The sequence below is a fragment of the Camelina sativa genome, chromosome 3, assembly GCF_030686135.1.
Source record: "Camelina sativa cultivar CO46 ecotype springtype chromosome 3, ASM3068613v1".
NCBI lineage: Eukaryota > Viridiplantae > Streptophyta > Magnoliopsida > Brassicales > Brassicaceae > Camelina > Camelina sativa.
In genome coordinates this window covers 22989974-23011166 of record NC_141882.1, presented here as the reverse complement: position 1 = coordinate 23011166, position 21193 = coordinate 22989974, and the positions used below count along the sequence as shown (strand labels likewise).

General features: G+C 37.8%; 3 protein-coding genes and 1 non-coding gene across 5 annotated transcripts; 1 reads left to right on the top strand and 3 right to left on the bottom strand.

Moving 5' to 3' along the window:
* Window positions 1-7016: 7016 nt before the first annotated feature.
* On the top strand, window positions 7017-9368 carry LOC104773835 (uncharacterized protein At1g76660). Of its 2 annotated transcripts, none has more exons than XM_087506555.1 (3): window positions 7017-7359; window positions 7737-8883; window positions 8969-9368. In XM_087506555.1, exons 1-3 carry the CDS (start codon window positions 7324-7326, stop codon window positions 9133-9135), a joined length of 1350 nt encoding a protein of 449 aa, XP_087362681.1. In that variant the 5' UTR covers window positions 7017-7323; the 3' UTR covers window positions 9136-9368. The 2 variants fall into 2 exon arrangements, with proteins under 2 accessions (XP_087362681.1, XP_087362679.1); XM_087506553.1 differs by having other exon boundaries at window positions 7048-7365.
* A 316-nt stretch (window positions 9369-9684) lies between these two features.
* LOC147947573 (uncharacterized) lies at window positions 9685-11040 on the bottom strand. The gene has a single exon (XM_087507350.1). The coding sequence runs from the start codon at window positions 11038-11040 to the stop codon at window positions 9685-9687; it is 1356 nt and encodes a 451-aa protein (XP_087363476.1).
* A 490-nt stretch (window positions 11041-11530) lies between these two features.
* LOC104773834 (uncharacterized) lies at window positions 11531-14029 on the bottom strand. Its single transcript, XM_087506559.1, has 10 exons — window positions 13905-14029; window positions 13766-13802; window positions 13616-13675; window positions 13285-13479; window positions 12933-13195; window positions 12746-12845; window positions 12600-12653; window positions 12418-12504; window positions 12065-12163; window positions 11531-11979 (listed from the first exon to the last, which is right to left on the bottom strand). Exons 1-10 carry the CDS (start codon window positions 13979-13981, stop codon window positions 11668-11670), a joined length of 1284 nt encoding a protein of 427 aa, XP_087362685.1. The 5' UTR covers window positions 13982-14029; the 3' UTR covers window positions 11531-11667.
* Window positions 14030-20871: 6842 nt separating this feature from the next.
* Window positions 20872-20978, bottom strand: LOC147947572 (small nucleolar RNA R71). The gene has a single exon (XR_015595622.1). It is a non-coding gene; the product is annotated as a small nucleolar RNA R71 (small nucleolar RNA).
* Window positions 20979-21193: the final 215 nt, after the last annotated feature.

The following is a 21193-nucleotide window of genomic DNA, read 5'->3' as shown; positions in this document are numbered from 1 at the left end:
GGTAGAGTCTTCTCCCACTGATGGGCTTTATCTCCTAGAGAAAAAGGGAACAATCTCAGCTTCAAGGCATCCTCACAAACTCCAATTATATTGGTGAGGCTATAGAGCCTATCAAACTCATCAAGGTGTGCAAGTGGGTCCTCAGTAGGCAGTCCATGAAATTTGATGCTTTGAACCCTTGAGATAAGACTACTCTTGATTGTGAAGGTTGTGTTATGGACACCAGGAGGCACTATCCCAAATCTCTGAGTATGAGTTGTGGGAGCATCACTATCACCAATCTTCCTTCTCCTTTGAGGTTCAGTCTGATCATGTGGGAGTTCCATTGCCACCTCTTTTTCTTTGATTTTGAGACTCTGAACAGGTGCTCGAACAAGCACTCGAACGTTTGCTTTGAGGTACTCGACCGAGTGCCTAGACGAGTGGTACCTGAGAATCAAAACAGAACACCAGAACAAGAAAGAGGTCAGTAATACAATAAAAAGTAACATAGCTTAATCTTGAAACAATGAAATCTCGACTGGAACATATAAATACCCTCATGGCAACGACGCCAATTGAAACAAGAACTTTTTCAAGTATCTACTTATGAATGAATGAATGATGCAATCAAACAAACAAACATAAGTATGAATGATCAGAATGTAATGCAAGGTGTTTCATTTCCCTTATGATGTTGTAGCATAAAGGATGTCAATCCATAAATAGTGTGATATGTAAGCAGTCAAGATGTGATCAATGCATTCAAGTTAAGCCAAAAATCAATTTGATTTTTTTCTAACAACCTAATGACAATAATGAAATGCAATGAACTAAGGCAATTAAGACAATACCAATGCTGAATTAAACTGTAGAACAAGTGCAATAAACAAGACTAAGCAGAATTAACTAATAAGCAGAAGAAAACATGAACAGAACAATGCATAAGCAAGAAAGTAAAATGGAGCTCGACCTAGCACTCGGTCGAGTGCATGGTCGAGTGGGAGGTCGAGTTGACAAGCGAATGAACAGAAACAGAGAAAATAATGAAAACAGAGCAAACAACAAGCCATTAACAATACTTAAACAGGGAAATCAATAAACAAAGAAAATCTTAAGGATGGATTCATGGGATGGACTCAAGCTATGGCTATCTAAATTGGTCAACAAACCTCAATCAACAATGAGCTATCTCTAGACAATGATCTTCTAATACATGTTAATCCATTCTCATGACAATAACAATTAAGCCAAGATACTTCTTAGACCTAGTTCTCACTAGCTATTACATATCAAAGCAGGCATTAAAACCCAGATCATCAATGTCAAAAATCACTTTAAACATCTAATCTCTTAGCATGCTTCATGATAATCTCTAGCATTAGCCTTATCTAACAACTTAGACATTGGTGTGATGCTAAGAAGCTTAAGATCTATCCTTACCCTCTCAGTATAAAAATAGCATAGAGCATATCTAATCTAGAAGAGATATATAACAATCAAGCTTAACCAATCTAAACAACCATAACCTTTACCCAGCCTAATCCATCCCTAAGATCTTAAGCCACTAATAAGATCTAAAAATCATCATGAAGAACACAAACCCAGAAATTAATGAAACTATCATGATTAGAAAGATGAGATAAAGATGAACAATATTGAACAAAGAAGTGAAAGCAAATATTCAACAGATTCAAAGTCATGAAGGTTACAAATCTATGAAAATCTAGAGAAAAGATAAGAGATGATGCAATAAAGTAAAAGAAGCTAAAAATGGCAAAAACTAGGTTATGAGGTGTCTACATGGTCTCCAGGGTCTCTCCTTCCGGCCACAAGTGCCAGTACACATATATATAGTAAAGAGAGAGAAGCCCTAGTTAGCTAGAGGACAAAACAGAGAGACGGCGGTAAGCTTGACCATGTGCTCGGTCGAGTGCATGGTCGAATGGTAGGTCCGTCACGTAGCTCGAGTCTTCGATCTGGGATGATATCCGTTCAGTAAAATCGGGATAACTCTTGCACTACACCTCTGATTTCCTTTAAACTACCGGCATTAAAAATTTATCTCAATTTCCTACAACTCTCATGAAGGATGTGGAAGCTTAATCGCAACGGAAGATCTTCATTTGGATCGATCTTTGAGGAGCTCGTTATGAATCCGACCGAGTACTTGACCATGTGCCTGCTCGAGTGATGTGGTCGAGTTGCCTTGGAATCCACTTCCTGATACTTTCAGTCCTCTTGTTTAGCTCCAGAAATAACACCAAGTCCTTCCTTACCCTTTTAGAGCTCCATAACACCTAATAATACTCCAAATGCACAAATGTATGCAATGCATGCTTCTAAACATCTTAAGTGTATATTTGGACATAAATGGCTATAAAACCTAAGGAATCATTTCTATATGACGCAAAACATGAAATAAACAAGGCCTTAAATATGGTAAAATATAGTAACATCAAGGGCGTAGCCGATTGGGTTGCAAAGTGCGATACTTGCCAGTTGGTGAAGGCTGAACATCAGGTTCCAAGTGGATTATTTCAGAGTTTTACCCATTCCAGTGTGGAAGGGGGATATGATCACGATGGATTTCGTGGTAAGATTACCACTGTCACAGACGTTTGATGCGATTTGGGTCATTGTAGATCGGTTGACTAAGTCTGCACACTTTCTGGTCATCAAGAAAACTGATGCTCCATCGGTTTTAGCTAGGAAGTATGTTAGATAGATAGACAGATTTTATGGTGTGTCTGCCAGCATTGTGTTTGACAGAGATTCCAAGTTCACTTCGATGTTCTGGAGGGTGTTTCAGGTAGAGATGGGAACGAAGGTGCATATGAGTACATCCTATCATCCTCAGACGGACGGTCAGTCGTAGAGGACTATCCAGACTTTGGAGGATTTGCTGATGATGTGTGCTGGACTGGAGTGGTCATTGGGCAGATCACTTCAGCTTGGTGGAGTTCGCTTACAACAACAACTAATAGGCGAGTATTGAGATGGCTCTTTATGAGGCATTGTATGGGAGACCATGTTGTACACCGTTATGCTGAACTCAGGTTGGGGAGAGGAGCATATATGGTGCAGAATTTGTTCACGAGACCTCAGAGAAGATGCGGGTTCTGAAGTTGAACATGAAGAAGGCTCAGGACAGGCAGAGGAGTTATGCTGATAAGAGGAGGAAGGATCTTGAGTTTCAGGTGGGTGACAGAGTGTATCTCAAGATGGCCATGTTGTGAAGTCCGAACAGGCCATTGACAGAGACTACGCTGAGTCCAAGGTACATGGGTCCGTTCACAGTGATTGAGCGGTGGGGACCAGTGGCATAAAGGCTGGAATTGCCTGATGTTATGCGTGCGTTCCACAAGGTGTTCCATGTGTCGATGCTGAGGAAGTGTCTTCATGATGATGATCAGTTGTTGGCTAAGATTCCTGAGAATCTTCAGCCCCACATGACTATGGAGGCGAGACCAATGAGGGTTCTCGAGAGGAGGTTCAAGGAACTTCAGCGGAATGGAGTATTGCAGCCCATCTCTCTTGATACTTGGTTGCTTAGGGGTGGTTTGTTGTGCGACTAAGTACGAAGATGAGGTGGTGTGCGGGATATGCGATTCCGTGAAGCGCATTGTTAATAGTGGGAAGTTTTTAAAAATAGGAGTTTCTAAAAATGAAAGTTTTCAGAAATGAAAAGTGTTTAGTTAGATCTAGTAGGGAGATACTCGATGGCATCAGACTCGTTTGCTCAAAGCCGCGGGGGGACCAACTCATAGAATATCGATGGCTCAATGGACTTTGTGGCCAGAGAGTGGGAGTGGTAAGTCGTTTGGTGGATACCGTAGTTGTGGACTGTGGCTTGGCAGTGAGCCAATATTTTGTACAGGTTGTGACCTGAGAGCGGGGAGAATGGATGCGAGTGATTTCCTAAATGTCGTAGCTTAAGGCAGTGAGCCTGATAGCGGGCTGGCATGATTCGTTGGTTGCGACCGCGGATGGGGAAAGCACTGAGTTGTGAGCAAATAACGTATAGGATGTGAGTAAATTGACTAGATGGAGACCATGAGGGTTTAGTCGGAGGTGTGCGCGCTGTTGCGACAGTTGCACGAGAAACACCAAGGGGAGTGTCGATCGACACCAACAAATCCCGGTTCGATCGAGTTGATTTGAATTGTTGATTTGGTTCAGTTTGGTTTAAGTGAAATCCCTAACCGACGTATTTAAGGGGTAAGTCAACGTTTTGGGAGAAGAAAACCTATTTTTTGTCGCCTCCTTAGCTTTTGTCGTTCCCAGAGAGTGAGAAGGAGAAAAAGAGAGTTTTCTTGAGAGTTTTTTTGGAGTTTCTTGGCTGGTTTTGTGAGATCTGTTTCTGTGGAGGGGAGAGTTGTTGCTAGGAACGAAGGAGAAGCTTTCTTAGGGGTTGGATTTGTTGGTTTTGGTCAGAAATTTTCTGAAAAGGTGGTGAGTACATGACCATGGCTGATCTAAGCCTGAGATTTCCTTTGTTTTGCTTGTTTCATGTTGTATGTGGTGTTTTTCTTGCTTGTTATGGCTGCTGCATGGTTCCTATGGCTTCATGTGGCTCTAAGGAGCAGTGTCGGTCGACACCAAGGAGGAGTGTCGATCGACACTGAGAAGCACTGTTGGTCGACACCAACAGTCAGTGTTGGTCGACACAACCTTTGTCAGCAGGCGGCTGACACTTGTTTTCCTGGTTTGTTTGTGTTTTGTCAGCAGGCGGCTGACACTTGTTTTCCTTATTTGTTTGTTGCTTGTTAAACATTAGAATCTTAGCTGCTTGTGTGTATAGCCTAGTAGATGGGAGGATTGCCTCACAGTGTGTTTATGACATTATTGATGCTTCTCAATTTGTGATTGTCGTACATGTAAAGGTAAAGTATGATCGTGGAATCAAGGCGATGAAGAGGAGAATGTTCCAGAGACTTGATTAATTGTGGTCTAGCTATTGTTAGGTTGCTAGAGTGAGTCAATATAACATTGTAGGATGTTGGATTTTGGTTATTGACTGTGTTATTTTATTGGATTATTCATTGTTGGAATTTTTATTGGTTTAATGGTATTGTTTGATTATCCGCTGTTGTTGATGGATGTTAGGTTGTTAGTGAGAAAAACCTAAGGCTCGCCTATAAAAGGGGGTTTGACGACCTAGAGTGTGGTTTAGTCGTTTGTCGTTTCTAAAAGTTGAGAGAAAGAAAAATTTCTGTAAAATCGTTCTGTGAGCCTTATGTGCCTGTTTCTGGAGGGATCTGTTCGTGGGAGTGGAGATCTGAGACAAAGGAGAAGAGAGAATCTTGTCGGGATGTGTTTTCGTCGTGGTTGTGCCAGAAACTTTTTGTTTAAGAGGTGAGTGCGGGACCATGGCTTATCTAAGCGATTAAATGTGTGTTTTGTGTGATTTTGGGTGATTGATTGCTTGTGTGCTTGTTTGTGCTTGGTTGTCGTCAGTGCCGGCCCGTAGGTGTATGACGCCTAAAGCACACAAAAAAGTGGTGCCCCTTAACTCAACTATTTTTTCCAAAAAAAAAATGAGATGATTCTATTTTAATGAAAAATAGAGAAAGAACAGAGGAGAACACATAAAACACTTTAATATTTTAGTATAATCAGTTAACCACTTACGTTTGCTAAAGATGGCAATATCAAATTATACACCAAAACCAAAAGCAATCAACGAAACAACACATCATCAAATAGAAAATAGTTAGTAGAGAATAAATCTACTCGAATGTTAAAATAGAAATTAGTCTAAGTGCATGAACGTTTTAACTTGTAACAAATTATCTACACTTGATCGCAAGTTAGTCTATGGATCACGAGTACATCCATAACAAATTAACTTGTAAACTAGTTTAATTGCTATTTTTAACCATATAATCTTTATATTATGTAATAAAACAATATTAAGAAATTTAGATAGAACAAAATATTATGGATTAAGATAAAAATAGGAAAAATATAAATGTGGGGCTGGTTTGAATCCCTTACATGACACTAAAAATTAAAAACAAAAGCCACTACACTAAAGAAAGTTTTCTTTATATGATGCCCCTAAAATCTATCTAATATTTGGCGCCTAAAGCCCTCGCTTCATTGGCTTTAGGTCAGGGCCGGCCCTGGTTGTCGTGGTGGTTATGGCCTGTTAAGGTCGGATTTGCCATCTCAGATGATGTGGCATTGATTGGATCCGAGAGAAGTTGAGAGAGATTGTGTTTGGTGATGATTCACGCGACTGCATCGATCAACGCAATTAGGGATTTGGTGGAGACGCGAGGTTACATCAATCGATCGATGCAAGGAGTGTGTCAGTCGACGCAAAGACAATGCATCGATCGATGGAAGAAGTGCGTTATTTGATGTAAAGGCGTTACATCGATCGATGTAAAGGCGTTACATCGATCGATGCAAGCAGTGCGTCGATCAACGCAAGGTCCATCGTGATGACAAGGAGTGTCGTTCGAAACATGTGTCAAGAGTTGTCTGATTTGCTTACTTTTGTCAAGTATTTCGTTTTGGAGTTGTAAACGATTGTGCAGTTCTAGAAATAGAAAGTTTTATGAATAGTTATAACTTGTCTATTTTGGTAAGAGCATGTGTAAACACCCAAGTGGTTGGGATGTTTTAGATATGGACCGAAGAGTGATCATGGTGGTGGTGATGGATTATGGTGGTTGGTAGGATATTGATGTTTTAGGCAAACCACGGAGGTAGTTCCTATTAGGAGATGTTTATACACATTATGACTTGTTTGCTCATGAAGAGCTGATTAGTTCTCCTGGAAGGATAAGTAGTTCTCCGGTAGAGATTATTAGTTCTTCTAAGGAGATGATTATTTCATAGTTTCAGATTTTTTATTTGTTTATACATAAAAAAAACAATTATAGTATTTCATTACATTTTCTTATATTTCTATGCAATTATTATTCACTTTATTTTAGTTTTGTGATCTTTTTAAAATATGTTGTTAAAAGAAATAATTCTCTTTTTAAAATAAATAAATAAACTCTAAATGAGTTTATTTTCTTAAAATAGTACAATTTAGTAACAATGGCTTTTGCTTTACAAAAATGTTGCTTTTGTCTTGCCTCACAGCAGCAAAATCTACATGGTGTCAGCCTCTGCTTCTTCTTCGTCTTCTTCTAGATGCATCTGCTCAGAGAGAGAGATAAACAAACCCTAAATTGCGGCTGAATCTATTCATCCCCCACTCTCTCACCGCTCCTGAACCCTAAATTCTCACTTAAATGTGTCTCAACTAAATTAACTAAGCAAAACAGAGATTAGTGAAGAATCTGGATCTGTTCGAAGAAGAAACAGAGATCGAGAGGTTCGATGGTAATGGCGAATAGGCTTCGTCTTCAAGAAGGGGTACGGGTCTGTTATGTCCTCTTCCTTTAAAAGCTTTAAACTGTAATTTTAGATCATAAAGCTATCGCTTTCATCGGTTAGTTCAGTTTAGTTGGTAACTAAAAATGGAGACTTTTGATTTAGGGTTTTTACTTTCAGGATCTATTTAGCTTAATAATTCTTACTCGTAGTTGGTCTGTGGACCGATCTTTGATGTAGACCTATTATTATTTTTGGACCCTTTCTTGACAAAGTCAAGTCTTTTTATAGTCTTGTAATGGAAACTAGTACCAACTCATTGCTTGAAAAGGTTTGACATAAATATTGTTTAAATGCTTCTGTTCTTAAGCTTGTTGTGTGTGTGTAATGAGTTATGTTTTCTTAACTCTAATTGACAGAGGAAGCGGTGGGTTGGGTGTTTTAAAGTGTTGTCTTGTTTTGGTACCAAAAAAGGAGAGAGGCGTATTGTGCCGGCTTCTCGAATACCTGAAGGGAATGTTGCAACTGGTCGTCATCATCAATCAAATCAACCTCAGGCAACGGGATTGAGTAACCAAGCTACATCAATGCTTGCTCCACCTTCATCTCCAGCTTCTTTCTCACATTCTGCTGCTCCTTCGACAATGCAATCGCCAAATTGCCAGCTTTCGTTATCTGCTAACTCTCCTGGTGGTCCTTCATCCGCAATGTTTGCAACAGGGCCTTATGCTCATGAGACCTTATTGGTTTCACCACCGGTTTTCTCAACCTATACCACGGAGCCATCTACTGCTCCTTTGACTCCTCCTCCTGAGTTAGCACATCTCACCACTCCTTCTTCACCTGAAGTACCTTATGCTCGGTTCTTGACTTCTACTGCTGATCTCAAGAAGACAGAGAAAGGTGATTACGTTTCTGCAAACGATCTTCATGCAACGTACGCGCTGTATCCTGGCAGTCCTGCAAGCGGTCTTAGGTCACCAATCTCAAGGACCTTGGGCGATGGTCGATGTTCATCTTTTCCCGAGCGTGAGTTCTTACCGCAATGGGATCCTTTGGCTTCTCCAAGAACAGACAAATGTTCAAGGAGTGACTCTAGTTATGCACAGACACCTGAGACTAACAATACTCCAAAGGCATCTGACGGTTCTAATTTCTTCTGTCCTGACACATTTGCTCGGTACTATCTTGACAACGATGCTCCGTTTTCTCAAACTGGTGGAAGACTAAGTGTTTCGAAGGACTCGGATGTTTATCTAACTAGTGGAAATGGTCAGCGCATTTCCAAGCAAGATATGGAAGAACTGGAAGCATACAGAGCTTCCTTTGGTTTCAGTGCAGATGAAGTCATCACGACAAGCCAATATGTGGAGATCACACATCTGAACGATGACTCTTTCACCATGAGACCACGTAGTGCCTTGGATGCAACTTCACCAAACTGTAATATAAAGGCTGCATCAGAAGGTGAAGGACTTAATTTTTATGGCTCAGAGGCTAACTTGGACCTGCAAAAAAGTGAAGATAATAGAAGCAACTTACTAGAGCCCCTCGAGTTTTACAATGGTAATATGTCACATGATCTGAGTTTTACAATTTACCTCAAATGAGAAGTATGTGTATTGAGATCTTCTTTGTTATATGAAAGCAGATCATATGCAGCGGCAACTTGGACACATATCGGTATCAAGCACGCCGGGAAATGGAGGTCAAGCAAAGACAAGCAGAAAGTACAAGATGGGTCTGTGCAGTTCGGATGCAGAAATCGATTATAGAAGAAATGGACGAAGCAAAGGAAATTTTGCATGGCATGACTAGAAGAAACCCTTTTTACTCTTCCTTCGTTTATTTAACTAATCTGTAGAGTTTGGTTTTTGCTTTCCTCTTGCCAGAACAAATTAAGCTTGGTTCTGTCTGTGTGGTGTTTAGTTGATATGCTATATATTATAAATATATATACACATAAAGTATACGTATAATGCCTACAAATGACTGTTTGTATGACTTCTTCTCTTTGCTTTTGGGTATATTTTATTCTGTTATGAGCCAAAGCCTTAGCCTTAGCCCTAGTAATCACACCTGTTGCTTAAACTAAAGAACAAGAGAGATTGAAAGCTAACTTCCCTTTAACCCAAGTCTCTCTTTGAGGATTAGGTTAATTGTTGGAAACTTGAAATTCTCATTAGCACAAGAGGTTCTTATATAGAACCATACAAACCGACTTATCTCTCCTATTAAAAGAAAATTATATAAAACCTTAAATCTAATTTAAAAAGGAATGAAACCATAGTTATATAATTCTATCAAAACCCAATGATCGTATCATTACTCCCCTCTTCCACTTGAAGCTTGTCCTCAAGCTTCAGCTCATGGCATGTCCTCCTCTTCAATTGGTTTGTCGTCCTGATTAGTCCCATCATTGACTACCGTAATTTGGAAAAGGACTGGTTTGCAAACATGTCCTCTTGTGAAGATTTCATCACAATTGAAGCAGAGATATTTTGCTCGTCCCTCCTCCATTTTTGTGGTGGTCAATTTCTTCAAATACAGTTGTTGAGAAGCTTGTTTCACTTCTGTTTGTTGAGGCAATAGAGATTCCTTCTCTTTTGCGCTTTGTCTATCTTGATTCCCCGCCACCCTACGCTTCTCTAACAAGATTGATTGTTGAGCTGTTGGGGCCAAGTGTCCTCCAAAAGTTTGTGTTCGCTTGTCACTATCAATCTTGTATTCATTATCTCTTGCATATTCCATAGCTTCAAAGATTATCTCAGGACGTAGATACTTTACCTCTTTACGTAAACTGTCGGTTAGTCCTGCACAAAACTGCCACAATTGTTGGTCACCGGTGAGTCTTGTCTGCCTCCCAAGACACTCTTCGAACTGATTGCAATAATCATCTACCGTCCCTGTATGTCGCACATTACATAACTCTCCCACGGGATTCACCGCATCTGCTCGCCCAAACCTACTTTTGCAGATTCGTTTAAATTCGGTCCATCCAAGCCTATTTTTAACTAGCCTTCGCAGGTTGCTGTTCCAATGGTACGCATGTCCCATTAGCACGAACGTGGCCTGACGCACCTTAGCATCGTCATTGAAAACTCTTTGATCATCAAAGTAGTCATCGCACTTTTGTAACCACTCAACAGCATTAGTAGTACCATCATATGGTGGAAACTCCATCTTTGAAGGTGGTGTTGTGTCGATGAGAGCTTTGTTTCTTTCTCCCTTTTTCTGTTCATACCGTCTCTCCCAACCTTCATCCGGTAAGCCATATTCGCCCATTGAATAGTCTGGATATCTTTCTTCAGGTAGTGTTCCAATCTGCCTAACTGGCCAATCACCTCCTCCGTCTACTCTCCTGTGACCATGTTCCATTCTTACTGAGCGAATTGGCCAAGGTCCGCCTGTGTATGCTATCTTTCTTTCCATGTCTCCCATGGTTCTGTTTCCTGCCAACAAGCGTTCATGACTTGTGTGGGCTGAGAGTCGCACATCTCCACTTTCTAATAATCCCCTTGCAGTTTGCTTTCCCTTGTTTTTCGCTGCAGATTCTATCCCTTCACTTTGTGTTACAGAAACTTGTAAGGTAGGATCTGTTGCAATACTTTCCTTTAGCAGCATCTGTTCCCTTAGAAGCTTCTCTTCGCTTTCCTTGAATTGTTTGCGATCCTCCGCTTGTGCTGCAGTGAGTGTATCTAATGCTGTTGCAGCAGAGTTCATCGTGTCTTGCTTTATCTATGTAGTTGCTTTGAGATTTTCCACAGTCGAACACAAGGGATTCAATATTCCCTTGATCTCTTGGATTTCACGCTTCATGTCCTCAAACATCTTTAAAATCTGCGCAAACTGTGTGTTGTTGTCTTCCCCCATCGAATTGATTGGCTCTGATACCAAGGTTTTATGAGCCAAAGCCTTAGCCTTAGCCCTAGTAATCACACCCGTTGCTTAAACTAAAGAACAAGAGAGATTGAAAGCTAACTTTCCTTTAACCCAAGTCTCTCTTTGAGGATTAGGTTAATTGTTGGAAGCTTGAAATTCTCATTAGCATAAGAGGTTCTTATATAGAACCTTACAAACCGACCTATCTCTCCTATTAAAAGGAAATTCTATAACCTTAAATCTAATTTAAAAAGGAATGAAACCATAGTTATATAATTCTATCAAAACCCAATGATCTTATCATATTGATGTCTTGTTTCGGAGTGGAGACTGCAACTTAAAACTTTTAGACAATACCACACATTGTATTTGATGCACAATACATACAATTTCAAGCTCTCTGTCATTCAGCAAAATCTTGGCACCAAACGGAATACTAGATACATACAAAGCATATGGTTTTCAAATTCAAAGATTCCCTCTGACGAGTTCCGAATGGATGATATAGCGAAAGTTGGAGTCATGGCTAATCCAACGAATACTTCTATCTTGCTTTTTCTTCACAATTCGTCTCATCGTTGTTCTTTGTTTCTCTGTTAGGCACTCTGATATTGTATTGTAGAGTTCAGCCATGTCGAGAGAAGTATCCTTCGCGTAGTTGTATACGATCTTTGGCAATAGAATCCTTGTCTCTTTCTCAAAACCAATACTTGTTTGGATGAATTCGTCTCTTGCTTGCCTAAGTTCTTGAAAGATTCCTTCTGCTGTATAAACTCGGACCTAATAAACAAATACATTGTTTAGAAATGGTTAACTCGGTTTGTGAGGAGACCTAAAGGGGAAAGGAGTTGAGTCGGTTTAGTACCATTGGATCGGTTGACTCTCCGGAAGAGAGGGCAAAATGAAGAAGTGGTTCGGCATAGTCTAACGCGTAAGTATGTTCACCGTTACTTGTCTTCGAACTCTTAGACGGTGAAAACAGCGTCCATAAACGTTAACAAGGCCAAAAGAAACATATTTTATGCATTAACAACTTTAAAAAGTACAAGATTTTAGAAGATATGGATTCTTTCTCTTATTTTCTTTTAAGGTTGGGCCATTTGACAAAAATTTCTTTTACTTTTCCATATGAGAGTACTAATCACTATGGTTTTATTTTAGAAAAATTAAACTAACATAAATGTATACAACACAACTAAAGTCATAAAACTAACTTACTGATGGTGAATGGCATGGACGAATGCCCATTATCGAACTCTGGATATCATATGCATTTACCCACTCCCCACCTATGTTAAATGCTGCCTGCCGACAGATTAAACATATAATTGTTTGATTTCTCATATGATCAACGATCTAACAAAACTAGTTGACTGAAGAAAATGATCAATATCTCAAACCTTCAAAACCGTTGTGATTGTTGTATCTTCACCAAGTCCATATACTATATATGCCTATAAGATTACACAACTTTTTTAATCACATATGGTAGCAAAAAAATCGTTAGAATATATGTTTGGAAACTCGAGTTTGCTAATTTTCTTACGTGCATCACCAAAGCATTATGAATGTTGATCCAAAAAGCAAGCTTCTCTTCCCTATCCATCCTTGCCAGATCAACTTTCTCAAGCTTTTGCATCAACGATCTGCATTTTGTCAGTTATTAAAAGAGTAAGTACTTTAAAATTTATGTATTGCAAGATTATTTACACTTTTTGCACGAACGATCTCACCTGAAATTCTGAAGCATGCTCTCTATAGACTTTAAATTGTCATCGTCTACGTAAAGCTTATGGACAACAACTCCAAGTTCCTGTCCACACTCATCATTCTTTGAGTTCTTGACAAATCTGCTATGTCCATTGTCTGATAGTTTGAAGTATATCACACTATTAATCCTCATAATCTCTTCAGAGAGTTTATTGGGACTAAGAGTGCTAAGACCAAGAAGATCAGCCAAACTTGGGTTACCAGAGTCGGATCTTTTTATCTTGTCCTGAAAATGTTTCACAGTCACAAACTAATATTAAAGAAAAGTGTAGTTGCATCAATATAATTAAGCATCAGCAAAACAAGATCACTCACTGTTCCGGACAAGCGTTTGAAGCTGGATGAGACAGACTTATCAGAGACAGAAGAGTCACGGTCATTGTGAAGTTTAGTCTTTAATGCAGGCAAATAATCTCCGAAAGATGATCTGTAGAGTGAGAAAAGATACCGCTCTAACTTTAAGATCTCTGTCTCGAGCTCCTCGATCTCCCCCTTCAGTTCTTCGTCAGACTGGAAAGTCCATAAACCATAAATAGGTAAGGTCACATGTATATATCCAACCAAAAAAAAAGTATGCAATAAGCCAATAAGTAGATATATATATATATATATATATGTGCATGAAAGCATGAAATGTGAAATTGACCTTAGGCATTGAGGAACCAAGGCTACACTTCACCTTCTCAACATCCCAGAGAGGAGATTTCTGTAATAGAAACCAAAAATTTCAAAAAAATAAACTAACTTATTCATCAAGAAATCAGTAGTAGATGAATATTAGTAAATAAGAACTTACAGAAATGGCTTGAGACGGTCCATTTTGAAATAATGCTCTACAAGATGAATAAAAGAAAATGAAACCCATAGTTAATTAGACAAGATTGAATCTCAATAACAATCATTTAGACTTGATTAACCTCGGGAAAGGCAAGTACCTTGGAGTACTTAGCTGAGAAGAAGATGAAGAAGAAGAAAAAGAAGAAGATGAATAATGATAATTCTTGGACGGCATTCTCTTTCTGATGAATTGTATCTTCTTGAATATGAGATTATAATAACAATGAAGATGGTGACTGGTAATAAAAGGATGAACTAAGAGATGGGAAGGTGAAAAGGACAGTGATTGGGTTTGGTATCTGAACGAAGCCACCACTAGGTGAAAAAGAATCTAACAGAACCACATATATACCAAATCTAGCAAAAACTATTAGTTTCTAAATTCTTTTTATACTATATTAGAATCAAATGATTAGACAAGAATATGATAACAACATGTCTCATACCTAATCATACCCAATCCTACAAATCTTATAAAAAATAAACTAGTTTCTTCTTGTTTACAAGTATAAAAGAGGATGACCCACTCCGGTTATTTATAATATAGCCAGTAGTCCAGAACCAATTCTACGTCTGATGATAATTCAAAATTAGTGTATATAGAAAACGAAGAAAAAAAATATCTATTATATATGTGCTTTTTTGGCAAATCTATTATATATGTAAAATTGTAAATTATGTTATATGTATATACAGATATACTATTACTATATACAATTATGTAGTTTAATTTCTGTGTAGTGGACACCTCAAATGATTCCATAACATCGAAGCAAAAAGTGCAAGATGGGGTCCTCTAGCTACATCAAATACTACCGGGTGCTTTATAATAAATGTAACCAAGCTAACACTTAGCCCCAAGGCGATCAAACCTTTCTGTTAACATCTTTAAATACATAATATTCCTCTTCTCACGAATCGTCTTAATCAATTCTTCAACCATTGGATGCCTTACTCCAGTCCCCATTTATAATCTCACTTCGATATCCATCATCCTTCACCGTTCCTTCTTGGGTCTATTTGTTTGTTCATTTAAATAATGCATCTACCATAATTATGCATTTAGATGTTCGTTTTTATATTTAGCTATCGATCATCTGGATGCAGCTTCGTCTTTTATTTTGTCTCATTTTTTGCATTTGCGATCTGATGCATAAAGTATCCAAATGACTAAAATAGACGTGTCTTCATCTAATGATATTTTCATGATTTACATTGTAACCATAACTAAATAATTTTTTCAGAGTGCTATATTTTATATCTATAAATTTTATTTTTTAAAATTTTATTAATAACTACAATCCTCTGATTTTACGGTTTTGACGGGAAAACACAATACCTCGATTTTACGATTTTTGCAGAAAACCCAATACCTCGATTTTACAGTTTTGACTGAAAAATCCAATCTTCCAATTTCACAATTTTGGTCACAAAATAACTTTGCAAGTTTTCGGTTGTGGGGAAAAATATAATTTTTTGCCAACATCGTGCATCATAGTTTTGGCATGACAAAAACAATTTTGCAATTTTTGGATAAAAAAAAATTCTGCATTTTTCAGTTTTCACAAGAAAATAAAATTCCGTGATTTTTCTGTTTTGGACAAGAAACATTATTCTATGATTTTTCCGCCAAAACTACAGTTTTAAGGTTTTGAATATAAAACCTTTTTCTATGATTTTATAATTATACCGGGAAAATCCAATTATGCGTTTTTTGGCTTTGGCAAAAAAATGGTATACTGCATTTTTTGTCAAAAATATTGAATTCACAACTTACTTGAAATTAAACGTAATTCTTGGTTAAGGTTGAAAAAACGGTATTGTACAATTTTTTTGCAAAAAACTTGATTTTACGGTTTGACGAAAAAACACAATTTGGCAAAAAATTTATTCTAATGGGAGCACTTTTTCTGCGATTTTGACGAAAAACAATATTCCGTGATTTTTTGACGAGTTTGAAGGAAAAATGATAAATGATTTACAATATTTTTTTTTTAAAAAGTTTCTAAATATAGAAAACTACATTGTTTTAGCTGTGATTGTAAATGATGGTATGTTAGACTTAAACATTTGCAATGATTGGAAGAATTCACTTTTGAAAATTAAAATTATTTGAGAGAAATTTTGGTTTTTGTTTTCATCTTTTTATGAGTTTCACAAATTCACCTAGATAGATTGTATGTTTAAAACCAAAAACCATTTCTTAGGTGCATCTCGATGGACAAACAGACAGCACTTTAATGTATGTGCAAAAAACTTATCTATCTTTGAACAATTTGCTAGATTAAATTTATTTTGCATTCATTCATTAAATTTTAATTTTTGGTGATTATATATTTGCTAGAAATGATTTTCTCAACTTTCCAGTTCTATAATTTATAATTTAATTATTACAAAGCTTTTTCAACACTTTCTATAAAACTACTTAAAAAGAAGGTAAAGAAGTTCCAAAATGACATATGGAATGATGAATAATGTATCTGATTCTAAATTGTCATAAAATGACACATGTAATGTCTCTAACCGTTCTAAATGGAAAACCAAGCCAAGAACAACAAAAAAGAGCAAAGAAAAAAAAATAGACTTCAGTAATTATAATGCCAGTAAAACGTAACACTGGAAAATACGAAATCATGTAACTAATTACAAAATCACATATGCAAACAAAAGAGAGATTTTAGAACCAAATCATAGATAGACAAGGTAAATTCGGACCGACGTACTATTTCTCTCTCGGAACTATCCTATCGTATCAGTTCCTCATCGATCTTTGACTTCTTACCAGTTCTCCTTCGGACTTATATCCTCCGCCTATTTCCCCCTGAATCCATACTTCTCTGCTTATTTCTCCATCTAAATGAGTTTACACGGTTTTGGGATTAAACCCGATAGAAACCCATATTATACCGGTATGAAACCAATTTATAACCAGGATAATATATCCAACCGGACCCGACTTCTTCTTCTTCTATTTTTCTCTATTTTTATTTAATTATTATTGCATCATGCCATCATCATAGATGTCCTTCTCTTAGCCATTACTCACAAAGTAAAAGACTTAAACAACAATTATTTTTGTAAAATATAACACGTATGCTATTACTAAATTATAATTATTTTCTATTGATTTGAGAAGATCAGTAATGAAAATTAAATCTCATCTTTAGTCCCCATTTTCATCTTTGTTTAATATTAAATAAAAAAATGAAAAAAAAAGTTGAATCATATCATCATTTAAATTAGTGTAATGATAACGAGTTTGCGAACTGGTTATAGCGATGAGGAGACGAGTCGGTGGTGATGATAACGAGTTTGCGAACCAGATGGTGGTGAATGGTGATGATGAGATCCGATAAACTAGACGGTGGTGACAATTATGAAATCTGCTGGTGATGATGAGATCCGGTGACCGAGAGGTCCGAGACAGTGACGAAGATGACGAGATCTGGTGGTAACGATGAGGAGATGAGACGAAGAAGATGATACTGCATATGAGATGGTGGTGATGATGAGATCTAGTGACGACGAAGGTTTGCTCAGTGGTGAGAAACAAGGCGACGGTTTGCTCGGTGGTGAGTTCCACATCGATTGATCGCCGGTAAATACTTCAGTCGCCTTGTTTGGAACAATTACCCACAATTCCTATCACTATTTCTTCAAGATTTGTCAATCTTAAACATGTAATTTTCAGTTCATAATTTAAATTGAAAATAAGTTGGAAATTTTGATTTGATTAATAATGTTCACTAGAAATTGTCTTTTTAGGGTTTAATTTTCTTTGTTCAAAACACAATTGATTAAATTATTGAGTTCATCATATTTTTGGAATGAACGTTGGTAGGGAAAAGAAGCGAGAAGAAGAGAGCAAAGGGTTGTTCATTTCAAACGTTGTGGATTTTTTTATTTTTAAGTTAAGTTAGGTTTAGTTATGTAATCGGGTTGTAATCGAGTTGTAATCCTGTTTAATTTGGTTAGTAAATTTTGTTGTTGGTTAATCAAAACAGTAAACCGTTAAAACCAAGACGATGGGAAATTAGATGAGAAGTTTAAGTTCGATGGGGAAATAGGCGGAGAAGTATGGATTCGGGAGAAAATAGGCGGAGGATATAAGTCCGAAGGAGAACTGGTAAGAGGTCAAAGATCGATGGGGAACTGGCAAAATATGATAGTTCCGAAGGAGAAATAGTACGTCGGTCCAAATTTACCTTGTTAAGATATTCTTCACCCTAAAAAAAAAAAAAAAAAAAATACTCTTCACCAAATGTACTTTGAAGCCGAAAAGCAAATATCTCTTTGGCCCAAAAATCTTAAGATACTGTCACTCACCAAACCCCAAAAACCATGTTGATGGCAAAGTATAACAAATCCACACCACGACACTTTCTCCATTCTTTTATTAAACACATGATGCCTCACCAAGTTATTTTATACTATACCATACTTTAAAACATATCACATTCATAAATGTCAACTGATGTTCATATATATTACCCTGTTTTCCCTTAATATATTCACATCTTTTGCATCTTTTGCTATCCACTTTGACCATTATTGCATAGCTTTAGGACTGTTCTTGCATTAGAGTTTAGTTGCATTGTATTTGCATCTTTTCATGCATAAACAGGTGATTTTGGAGCTTAAGGAGCATGGAAGCAATGCTAAGGAGAAGTGAAGCAATCATGAGGAGAAAGCAAGAGAGCTAAGGCTGAAGAACCAAGGTCCGGAGTCCAACTCGACTGCCCACTCGACCAGACACTCGACCGTATGCTGAGAGGGACTCGACCGAGTGGAAGGAGCACAAGAGGAGCCAACTCGACCGGTCATTCGACCGAGCACCAGGTCGAGTTGGTCGAGCCGCCTGGCTATTTTGTCTTTTAGCGTTTTTAGGGCTTCTACTACTTTTTCTATATAAGGGCTTGTACCTGCAGCCACCAAAGAACCCAGCTTTTTAGAGAGTCAAAAACCTAATTTTTACCTTTTTGGGAATTATTCCTTTTGCACTTTTATTTTCTTAAGATCTTGTACTTCTTTTAAAAGGAGAAAAAAGACTAAATTTTTCAATATTGTTGGTTTCATAACTTTCAGAATATTGAGATTTTGAGTTTGATTCTTTCTTCAATATTGTAGATCTTTGCTTTATCTATCCAATCATGCAAGTTTCATCATTTTCTGGGTTTATGACTTTGATGTTCATCATGTATGCTTGTGAGTAGTTGCTTAGGATCTTGAGGATGGGTTAGGCTGGGTTGTGTTTGAGGTTTGTTTGATTTGGTCAAGCTTGATTGTTGTAGATCTCTTCTAGGCTAGATGTTCTTAATGCTGATCCTATATCTGAGAGGGTAGGATCTGATTTCAAGTCTCTTAGCATCACACCAATGTCTAAGGAGCATAGATAAGGCTAGATCTAGAGACTATCATTAGGCTTGCTAAGAGATTAAAAGTCTTGTTTGATTTTTGACATATTGCTTAATGCCTTCTTGTGTAGATTCTTTACTTTGTGAGAACAAGTCTAGAGATGCATGAGTTTGATTGTTTCTTGCCATGAGAGTGGATTAAACATGTCTTAGAAATATATGTCTAGAGATTAGCTCAAGTTGTTTGAAATTTGTTGACCAAGTTAGATGACCTCAATCATAGTCCAGCCCATGAATCCCTCCTCAAGACCTTCCTTGTTTATTGATTTCTTAGCTTAAATCATGTTGTTTGATCGTTGTTTGATTTGTTTTGGTATTGCTCTGTTTTTCTTGTGTTGCTCAGTTTTGCGTATTTGTCCAGCTCGACCCTACACTCGATCTACACTTGATCGAGTGCTTGCTCGAGTTCCTACCCAAAACTTGTGTTTATGATTTATGTTTGTCCTGTTTCGTTTTAGTTGCATTTCTGTTGCATTCATTTAGTATCCTGTTCATTACTTACCTTGCATTAGTTCAATACTTGCACTACTATAGTTTCTATTTCTGTTTTAGCTTCATAATTGTCATAATCATTCTGTTCCATTTGCATTTAGCTCCTAGCTCTTGTAGTTTTACTTTCTGCACTTTACATTTCATAATAGGATTGTTAGTGACAAACATCTTTTACATCTGGCTTGATTTAGACTCATATGCACATCTTGATTGTTCACAAACACTCAGATTGGATTGACACCTCTTATATTACAACAACATAAAGGGAATTGAAACACACTGCCATCCATTTATTCATAAGTCATCATTCCATACATCATTCATCACCACACCCACAATAATATGTGTATCAATTTGGCGTCGTTGCCCATTTGAGTTTGTTTTGTGACATTTAGGATCATTATTAGTCTAGAATTAAGTTCGTTCATACACTTGTGAAGTTACTGAACTCGAATCTTCTTTTGCTTGGCTGTCTTGAGTTTCAGGTACCCACTCGACCAACACTCGACCGAGTAGTGATCAAGCACTTGATCGAGTCAGAAGCCGAATACAAATAGCCATCACTGCCCAGTCGACTCGACCACCCACTCGAGCATGCGCTCGACCATGTACCTGTTCGAGTTTGTACTCGAGTTTGTTGATGCACACAAGGTCAAAAGGAAAACACAATCTTCAAAGGCCTATTGACAACATCCACAGGCTACAACAGGGTTTGAGACATAAGCAAAGAAGAGTAGTTCAGGAACAAGAACAACAAGTGCTAATGGAGCAACAAGATCAACAAGCTCCAAGGGCAAGGAACATTGGTGCTGGGGATGCACCTAACACACACAACCAAAGAGCTGGTATTGTGCCTCCTGCAGTTGCCAATAATAACTATGAAATCAAGAGTGGATTGATCTCCATGATACAAGCCAACAAATTTCATGGGTTGCCAATGGAGGATCCTCTAGATCACCTTGATGAGTTTGACAGAATATGTGGACTCATAAATATCAATGGAGTAAGTGAAGATGGCTTCAAGTTAAGGCTATTCCCATTTTCCCTTGGAGACAAAGCTCATCTATGGGAGAAGACTCTTCCTACTGGAGCAATAACCACATGGGATGCATGCAAGAAAGCTTTTCTGACCAAGTTCTTCTCCAATGCAAGGATTGCTAGGTTGAGGAATGAAATTTCTGGGTTTGCTCAAAGGAATAATGAGAGCTTTTGTGAAGCTTGGGAGAGGTTTAAAGGATTCCAGACTCAGTGTCCTCACCATGGCTTCAATAATGAGTCCCTTCTAAGCACTTTGTATAGAGGAGTGCTTCCCAAAATAAGAATGCTTCTTGATACAGCCTCCAATGGAAACTTTCTCAACAAGAATGTGGAAGAAGCATGGGAATTGGTTGAGAACCTTGCTCAGTCAGATGGTAATTATAATGAAGATTATGATAGAACCATAAGGATCCCCTCCACTGATCAAGAGGACAAATACAAGC